Raw genomic sequence first — 10,121 nt, 5'->3', positions numbered from 1 at the left:
TGACACTTACATCTGTAGACATATATAGCTATTGACACTTACATCTGTAGACATATATAGCTATTGACACTGACATCTGTACACATATATAGCTACTGATACTTAAAGCTGTAGACATATATATAGCTATTGACACTTACATCTGTAGACATATATAGCTATTGTTTTAATATCACTAGCTAAGTACTATTGTTATGCTGTATTGTATATGCTCACCAGGCCTTAAGCTACAAAGGATCAATGTTTTGTAGGTCATGGTTTTCATTGAAATGTTCAATAAGTTTCAATTTGGCTGTAATCGGTAAGAAAATGTTTTGATTTATCCTGATCTCCGTGTATTAATCTCGGCACCAGAGTACAGGAAATTATAAAAAATACAAATACCAAATCAACAATATTCAGTTAATTGATAAAACAAATTGTATACAGTTAAATTTCTTTAGAAGTAAACTCTTGGTTCCGTTAACACTTCCTTAAACTTAAAGAGATGACAATTAATTTAGAGACAGAGTTTGAAAGTATTATATTCGACTATATAAGTCTTGATATTAATCTTTTCACTTGATTGTTTCGAGTGAGTGCTGAGATTGTTTGACATTTCGGCTGTGAGTGTCACTGAGAAGTGATATATTGTATGGTATCATATTGGATTGTTTGACATTTCGGCTGTGAGTGTCACGGAGAAGTGATATATCGTATGGTATCATATTGGATCGTTTGACATTTCAGCTGTGAGTGTCACTGAGAAGTGATATATCGTATGGTATCATATTGGATTGTTTGACATTTCGGCTGTGAGTGTCACGGAGAAGTGATATATCGTATGGTATCATATTGTGATACTCTCTTGTAATTTAATTGTGTATCATATTGGATTGTTTTGTCTGCCTGTATTGCGATACACTAACAGTGCTAAAATAATCAATCGTCAATTTTTTTATCCAACTCTAAAAAAGTGTGTGCTTTATTTTAACCCTTCAGTTAAGGTGTGGTCTACTGTGCAATCATACCCCCGAGTACTAAAACTCGTACAAAAATATATTTTGAAAGTAAAAAAATATTTACCATTTAAGTGTTTGACAAAACTCGATAAAATCCTGTACTCAATCATAATGAAGTTGACCTTTTAAGTAGGTATTTGTATGGTGATACGTATTGTATCGGAAGCATCATATCGTGATACGTATTGTATCGTAAGGTATGCGAATCTTTGCAGCTCTGCTAAGAAGATCTCAATTATAATTCTGCTGTTATTTAACTCTGTATTTATTTTGTAAACATCACAATATATGTGTTGCTTTGTTCTATAAAGGATTCTAGTCCAACCAATTCGACAGGGTCGCCCAGGTCCACCAATAATTCCCGGCAGGCCTTACTGCCAGCTCAACACTCTATGGTAATTACTCTCAGCTCTACAGTAGATGCATGAATGGGCAACACTTTTGTAGAAATACTTTTCTTAGCTGCGAAGTGACAGTGGATTGGCATGGTGATAAGATTCTGCATGTAGAACAATATTTTCAAATTGTTTCCTGTAGGTTCAGCAATGTTTTGTAAACCACTGCATGATTGTATGAGGTGATTCATTTGAGAGACCACCTGCAAAGTCAGTGGCTCCCTTCTTTATCTTCTGATTCGGGGACATGAAAGAAACTGAAAGTGGTCTTTCTCACGATTGTTAAACCTGGATTCGGGTTTATTTTCCCTTTCTACACACTTTATACAAATTTAAATGTTGTCTGTCCATCCATATATCTTTCCATTTGTCTGAAGACACAAATTTTCCCGACTTCTCCTGAAGTGCCTCTTAGGTTTTGGGATGCAAGGTAGCTGTTAATTAGGCCCTCGGACCATTAGTTTGAAGGAGGTGAAAGGATGTTAGTTGTTATGCCAATATGAATGCAGACAATTTAAAACCAAATACAATTTCCAAAATACTTTAGAGAGTTTGTTTGTTTGTTTGAGTGGTTTTACGTCAGCTTCATTATACCGAGAAGTTTGGTTGTCCAGACGACAAAAAATAAAGGAAAATGAGTAGAATGGGTAAAGTATGTAGTGAAGGGATAGAAAAGGAGGATTAAGAGAGTCATATCAACTCTTTTTACATCATCTAACAATCGTTCACAATTGAGAGGTCAGATCAGTGCAAGCTCCGCCCACCTATCACCTGATTGGCTCAATTATTTTCATGATTAATTACACAAGGAGCTAGTCTACAAGAATGATTTGATTTTTGGACTAAAACACAGCTGATAAAGGACTAACTCCCTGGGCAGCAAAGCCAGGACAAAAGCAAGAGAAAAAAATAGTTTAATGTTGAGAGAATATAGTAGAGGTGTATTAATTAGCCCTTATGAGGTGTTGAGGTATTAATTAGCCCTGATGAGGTGTTGAGTTATTAATTAGCCCTGATGAGGTGTTGAGGTATTAATTAGCCCTGATGAGGTGTGGAGGTAATAATTAGCCCTGATGAGGTGTTGAGGTATTAATTAGCCCTGATTTGTTACTGCTACGAAGGCAAAGAAGGTATTATTAAGCTTGCTATTTACTTATCTGCTGATTTTTCACCTGTTATGCTTTAAGCTATTATGTAAATGCATGTTATTTTGCTACTGTATATTATGCTTGTGCTTAAATGGTTTGGTGTGAAGTAGGGTGCTCTAATTAACCAGTAACATTGATGGCTTCTCAGTGCTATTAATACTAATCATATACTTGTCCGTAATATTGGTTGTTTTGCTTGTGTGGTACTGCTAGCTATGCATATTAGGCCATATCCGGAACCAACATATATCCGCCCGGCACATGCTATATCAGCCATATCCCGGACCAACATATATCCGCCCGGCACATGCTATATCAGCCAAGCTCACACCATGTCTGCCTGGTACGCTCCATGCGCCATATTTGTTTAACTTTTGTTTGAACACTTTTCAGAAAAAATCGCTCCACGAACTAGTAGTGTATGTACACACTGTATATATATATATATGTCTGTATTTGCTATTCTGTTCATTGTGTTTTTATTTAGGGAAGAATGTGATTATAGTTTAAGGCTCATGAAATATCAATTTGTTGCCAATTTTATGTGTTATTGCTAATAATTTTTATGTAATAGAGCAGTATATGATAAAATGTTTACCATATGACCATTTCCGTATCCTACTCCGTATCAGCCCTCGAAAATGGTTATTCTGTCTTTTTCGTATTGTAGAGTTATCTGCTCTTGTGAACAGGTATTGATTGTTACGTCATTTGTTTGTGAGAGTAACGTCATCAATTTTTGAGAAAACGACGTAATTTTCTCACACGAACCAATGACATAACAATCAATACCTGCTCACGAGAGAAGACAAATCTGCAATATGCAAAGACGGATTATATGCATGGTAAACTGTGAATATCAAGGATGCTTTTTCTTTATCATACACTTCTTTTAAAGGACTATTATACCGTATTCTCCGTAATTAGCACCAAGGACGCTTAGATAGGGGCGCTTATTAGGATAAGAGAATGAAAGTTATGATAGAACAAGTTGTGCAACTTTGACCGTTTCTACAGTAAAATAAACATTGCAGTGTGGCTGGGGGTTTGGATATCAAATATTTCATCAGGAAAAATTCCGCCGTGACCACAAGACATGAATCTCTGTTTCAAAAATGTAAATATACTGTAAGTCATTGACCAGGGCTTGAATGTGGGGGCAGTTTATTGAATTTCAATTTCTCCTGAAGAAGGGGAGTTGAGCTTCAACGAGAGGGGTGCAAATTACGGCGAATACGGTAATTGGGTATAATATACGAACTGGAAGCTTTAGAATACAGTGTGAAGGATGTGTTAATAATAATTAGTGGATAAAATTTGTGCAGTCGGTGCTTTCTGTTTTTGCTGTTAGAACTCTTTATAGAACATCCCTATATTTCCCTATATAAGTTTACATAATTTGTCCAGTAAATACCTTATGAATATTTGCACATGTTTAGAATTGACAGGTCAAGATACAGAGTAAAAATTTGGAGCTGTAAACTATATAGACATATCAGATGTTAACATCAGTAATTTCATTTTTAGCTCACCTGGCACAAAGTGCCAAGTGAGCTTATGCCATGGCGCGGCGTCCGTCCTTCCGTCCATTGTCAATATTTTACTTTAAACAACTTCTTCTTAATAACCAAAAGGCCTAGAGTGATGATATTTGGCCAGAAGCAAACTGGGATGAAGGGCTACATTTTTAAGTTTGTTAAAATTAATGACCTTCACCCATTTTCAAGGTCACAGGGGTCAAATATGTTAAAAACTTTAAACATCTTTTTCTCGATAACCAAAATGCCCAGGGTGATGATATTTGGCTAGTAGCATGTTGGGGTAAAGGGCTATCAAGTTTGTTCAAATGAATGACCTTCACCCATATTCAAGGTCACAGGGGTCAAATATGTTAAAAGCTTTAAACAACTTCTTCTGAATAACCAAAAATGCCCAGGGTGATGATATTTAGTCAGTAGCATACTAGGATGACGGGCTACCAAGTTTGTTTAGTCAGTAGCATGTTGGGATCAAGGACTACTATGTTTGTTGAAGTGAATGACTTTGACTTATATTCAAGGTCACAGGGGTCAAATTTGTTTAAAATCTTTTAAACAACCTCTTCTGAATAACCATGGGTCCCAGGATGTTGATACTTTGCAAGTTGCATTCTGAGATGAAAGGCTATAAAAACATTTCAATATAATGACTTTGTTCGGCTTTCAATGACAGGGGTGAAATGTTTAAAACAAAAATAACAGGTTCTTTTGAATGATTTTTTATCATAAATACTGATATTTTATTTTGCCTGTAGCTTTATTTTAGATCACTTTTAAGGTTACAAGTGTGAGATTTATACCAGGTGAGCGATGCAGGCCCATTGGGCCTCTTGTTATAACAAATACATACTCATACTCAAATTAAAATTGATACACTGTATCATATGTAGAGAAATATGTCTATGCCATCACTGATCAACAATGGTTAAGAGGTATTATTTTGCAAATTGATGAGCTTTATCAGGCCAAACTTACAATATCTCCTAGGTCCTAATCTATAAGGAAGCTTTGGCATCATGTACATTTCTGTTTTAAATACACACATATGTAGGTGTTACTTGACATTGATTGTAGAAAACTGAAAACATCTTACACTGAGATTTTTGTTTTGCAGGACATTGACTGTCACAAAGATTCTGGCAAAAACAATTCCGGAAAGTCAAATGGTGACGCAACAAAACGTCAAAACAGTCGGGATAGCGGCAAGGGTGGGAGCTTGTCAACAGAGCCCGACACTCCTGACAGACTGGATCCTGTCCCGGAGGATGATACCAGTCCCTACAGTGAGATACCTGAACGGGTTGGTCATGGTTATACCAGTAAAATTCAGGATACCTCTGGGATTGAATCCTACAACCCCTCCTCAAGCAATAACCCCTATTCAGTAGTGCATACATCAAAACCAGACTCCCAAACGTCCGTGGAAGAGGACGTGGAAGAGGACGTGTCCCAGTCCTCGGTGGAACGAGACAGAGAGGAAAGGACTGTGCGGGACTCTTTCAGTGAGGTACACATTAATCCTACCGAGATAACAGTTATGTTCGTCGGAGCCACTCATCCCAGAAGAGAATCAGCTGGCTCCAACGACGGATACACAGATCATAACCAGATCACGTGTGAGCATGACAGTGGAGTGGTACAGCCAGGCACAGCGTGCACACTCTCCACTGAGAATGCAGCTTTGTCTCAGCAGTCGTCAACTCCTCAAGGTAACTCATCAGGTACCTTGAATAACACTCTGATGGAGGCGACATCCCCCCGCCCTGTAGGTCCTGTAGAACCAGACCACCATCCGAGTGTAGAGTCTCCTGAAGAGACGTCTGCTGGTGTAGTCAGCACGTCGGAATCAGAGAATCCTAGAACTGTTGATAGTGATTCATCAGATGGCTATAAAACCCACGACACTATAGGAACAGTGACTTCACACAACACAAACAATACACAGCAGCAGCAGCAGGATTGTCTCCCTTGTGTGTCAAGGACAGATAACTCCACATCAACATCAGACCCAGGATCATATTGTACAATGCAGACTTCTGCGACATGATCCTATTCAGGCAAAGATTTTCATTCACATTAAGCCAATCATCATGACATACCTTCTAGCCTTGTGACTCTAATAAAAAAAAATGTGATTGTTTTGGTACATGTACCAATGTTCGTTATTTATAACGGATTTTGTCTGGCTGAGTGAGCGAATGAGTTAATTCACCATTTATGAAAACCTAAAAGGCATTTCAGCTCACGACCAGATGAAAATTTAAACTTGATCTTATATTTTTTTTTTCACCAGATTTTCTGTGACTTGAAAATTTCAGAAACTACCTCACGACTGGTTTGAAATATACAACGTTGCACCAAGAGAATTTTTTGCAGATCATATGGCAACAAGACATGCTATTTCAGCCAACAAAGAGATGCTCGTGGTCCTCATGGTGTTGGTCCCCATTATACTACCAAATATAAATAGGCAGTAAAAAGGCAGACTTTTTCTTTCACATTGTATAAAAAGTGTTTGTATACATTACCTTGGTATGACAAATATTACGAGTGAACATCTGTTAACTCATTCACCCCTGAAATTTCATAATGAACTATTCCAACCTTTGAATTGGAAGAGTTCAAATGTGTCTTCAGGGCTAAATGAGTTAATGATCAGATATAGGACTTTCAGAGATTGACAGGTATGGCTTTAAAAATAAATGTTGAGGTATTTGCAGTTGATTTTAAGAAAATGCATTTATTGTACTTTTTTAAATGAAATTTATGTATTGACCATCATCATTTTGTCTTGCTATTAGTTTGTAGGAATATAAATTTAAATATTTTTGCATGGTTTAGTCTTACCTGGCATAAATTGCCGGTGAGTTTAGGGTAAGCTGCAGCCCAGGGGACTGATATTATGCACTTTCCTCATTTTAATGACCTTGACCTACTTTCAAAAGAACAGAGGTCTAATATGTAAAAATTTCAAACAACATTTTTTTTTTAAATCATAAGGTCTAAAGCTGTGATACTTATGTGAGATATGTAGTTCAACAGTGTGATTTATTTCTAAAATAATTACGTTTAGACTTTAGGTCAAAAGTCAGTTTTTAATGATGGCCAAATCAAAGATGGGGTTTCGTCCAGTGTCCTTGGTGATGAGATGTTCAGATTGATATTGATTTTGTCTTTTATGAACCATTTACGTCACTTATGCCAATTTATTCATCCAAATTCACTTATTTTTTGTTTGAAATCAATTAACAGAGATGTATAGATGTTTTATGTAAAAAATGACTTTTGATGAAATCATGATTGATATTTTTGTTTTAAAAAGTATGGGAATTTTTTACTGCAAGTATTAATTTAGTCAATTTTAATTTTTTTTAAGTTTTATTTGTGAAAATGCTCAGACGTGGCTAGTGTGTTGTGTGTTTATTGTCACAGACATTGGAACATGTGTTACTAATGCTATGTCAATATATATATCACATGTCAACCTGCTCAACTCATTCAACCCTGCAGACACGTTTGAACTCTTCCGATTCAAAAGTTGGAATAGTTCATTATGAAATTGTGAATGTAACAACTTGATAATAATGCTCTGACATAGCTTATGTGTTGTCACAGACATTGGAACATGTGTTCAAAATATCTGTCAACCTGCTTAATGGGATTACCAAGTTTTTCAGTGTGCATACAGTAGACCAAAAATATTTGCTTGATTCTTTTCATGTATTACTCTCCTCACTAGCTAATTCATTCAATAAAATTTCATTTGAATTAATTGAAATTGAAAATGCCTTCCAATTAGAAGGCTTTAAAAATCTCATCATCCTCAATGTCATCAAGTCAGATGTGCATTTGTGTTAGTTTTACTTGTATTTTCTTATAGCAAAACTAGCGTTTTCCCTGGATATGACAAAAATCTGTAAAACAAGACAAGAACAGTAAAACTGTGTTCACACTGGAAATCTACAAATGATATTACATGGGCTAGACTGTAGGCACATTTCTTCACATTTATATATTTACTTACTGGTACTTGTTTTCATATTTCTATCAGTATTTTGTTGTTTTTCATAATTTTACATTACGGTATTGTTCAATAATGAAATCAAAATCTTGTGTAACAAAGCATTGCACCATATAACCATATCATACTCTATTGTTTATATTGTCTTAAGGTCGTGTCGATGTAGTTAGACTTGAACTAAAGTGTAATAAATAATTAAGTTAAACTAGAGTTAAACTATGGTGTAATAAATAACAAAGTTAAACTATAGTGTAATAAATAACAGAGTTAAACTATAGTGTTACTATAGTGTAATAAATAACAAAGTTAAACTATAGTTAATTAACTATAGTGTAATAAATAACAGAGTTAAACTTTAGTGTTACTATAGTGTAATAAATAATAAAGTTAAACTATTGTGTAATAAATAATATAGTTAAACTATTGTGTAATAAATAATATAGTTAAACTATTGTGTAATAAATAGATGTATATATATAGTGTTTAACACAGGACAAGATTCTTGATATCTTTATCACTCCGAAACCATAGACATACCTTCTTATTTACGTAATTCTAATAAAAATGTATTCCATTATTGTACCCATTATTACGTTGATAGACATGTACAGACAATGTGATGATATACAAGTGTAATCTCTTTTGTGTGTGTCTATAATCTTGTATAAAAAAATTCATGCCAAAATTAAAGTGTCTTTGGTGTATTCACCTTATTGCAGGGGTATAGTGCCCTGAGAGGCAAAAATTGATTTACACAAACAAAATCTGTGTTTGTCATATCTCAATGAAGTGAAATGTAACTGTTGGAATAAGAAACAGGAAAGCGTTTCTTTTGGTCGAGGAAAAACACAGCGATTATCATAATATAAATCCTTCCCCTTTGGCTTTGAACGTTTGTCTTCATCAGAATACTCCTTAACCCGTTCACCACTGTAGACCATAATGGACTCATCCAGATCAAAGCATGGAAGAGTTTACTAAAGTTACATAGGGGTGAAAGGGTTAAGCACCCTTTATAAACTCAGTTGGTGATGAATTTTAGTTTGAATACTCAACCTTTTACAGTTATGGTAGACCTATATAAAGGGTGAAAGGTTTTGGTGCCGTATTGCACCTAACACTTCCTAACGTCAACAAAATCATAACTCCAAGTTTTACAGAAATTCTTTAATGTCTTTGATGAATGCTTGTTATTGTCTGCTTGAAATAGTGACAAGAAATCATGACCCTGTGCCATTCCATCATGTCCCTGTGCCGTTCCTTCATGACCCTGTGTCATTCCACCATGTCCCTGTGTCATTCCATCATGTCCCTGTGTCATTCCATCATGTCCCTGTGCCGTTCCATCATGTCCCTGTGCCGTTCCACCATGTGGTAGAACAGTTTGTTTAAGATGTTGTAAACATATTCTCCTAGACACACTTCTGCACACGATGGAACACGTTTGTACACAACGTGGTTTCACACTTCATCAATTTTAGAACATGCATTTGGACAAGACATTCAACATTCAAGTCACATCAGTCCAGAAATCATTATTGTATCGAAAACGCTACTTTATACAATTTGGTATAAACATGTATGTTTTCCATTATCTCAATGCTAATGAATATCATGGCATTTACACATAATACTGTTACAAAGTGCCATAAAACATCTGTCATCAAATAGATGTGAATTGTAAAAATAAATATAATTGACAAAACAAAAGAGTGTTGTACGTTTTTCCTTCATTATCTCCGAACGAAATCCCTTGGATATAGCAATCACAAGGGATATCTATCAAATAACTTACATGTAAAAATTTAATGTAGTGAGTTAATTAATTAATACAATAAAATCCCTGTCATTCTTTCCTTTAAATGCTAATTTGATTGTGGATGAACAGAAAATTCTTTCTTAAACAAAAATCAAATTTTTCACTCAATAAACATTGGTTTGGGCTATTTAATGATTTTTAGCTCACCTGGCCCGAAGGGCCATGTGAGCTTATCCCATGGTGCAGCGTCCGGCGTCCG

General features: G+C 35.5%; 1 protein-coding gene across 6 annotated transcripts in view; it reads left to right on the top strand.

Moving 5' to 3' along the window:
* Positions 1-9,812, top strand: part of LOC110463908 — a 55,437-nt gene extending 45,625 nt beyond the window's left edge. For 4 of the 6 annotated variants that reach the window (XM_021518846.1, XM_021518845.1, XM_021518847.1 and 1 more), the window contains 2 exons: positions 1,313-1,396; positions 5,197-9,812. In XM_021518846.1, coding sequence (XP_021374521.1) covers positions 1,313-1,396; positions 5,197-6,129 — 1,017 coding nt within the window. In that variant the 3' untranslated portion in view covers positions 6,130-9,812. The remainder of the gene's footprint in view (positions 1-1,312; positions 1,397-5,196) is intronic. The other 2 variants (XM_021518849.1, XM_021518848.1) reach the window with 1 other exon arrangement.
* Positions 9,813-10,121: the final 309 nt, after the last annotated feature.

Source organism: Mizuhopecten yessoensis, unplaced genomic scaffold, assembly GCF_002113885.1.
Source record: "Mizuhopecten yessoensis strain PY_sf001 unplaced genomic scaffold, ASM211388v2 scaffold10943, whole genome shotgun sequence".
Lineage (NCBI taxonomy): Eukaryota > Metazoa > Mollusca > Bivalvia > Pectinida > Pectinidae > Mizuhopecten > Mizuhopecten yessoensis.
The sequence above is the reverse complement of the archived record's forward strand: the minus strand, read 5'-3'. Positions and strand labels throughout refer to the sequence as shown.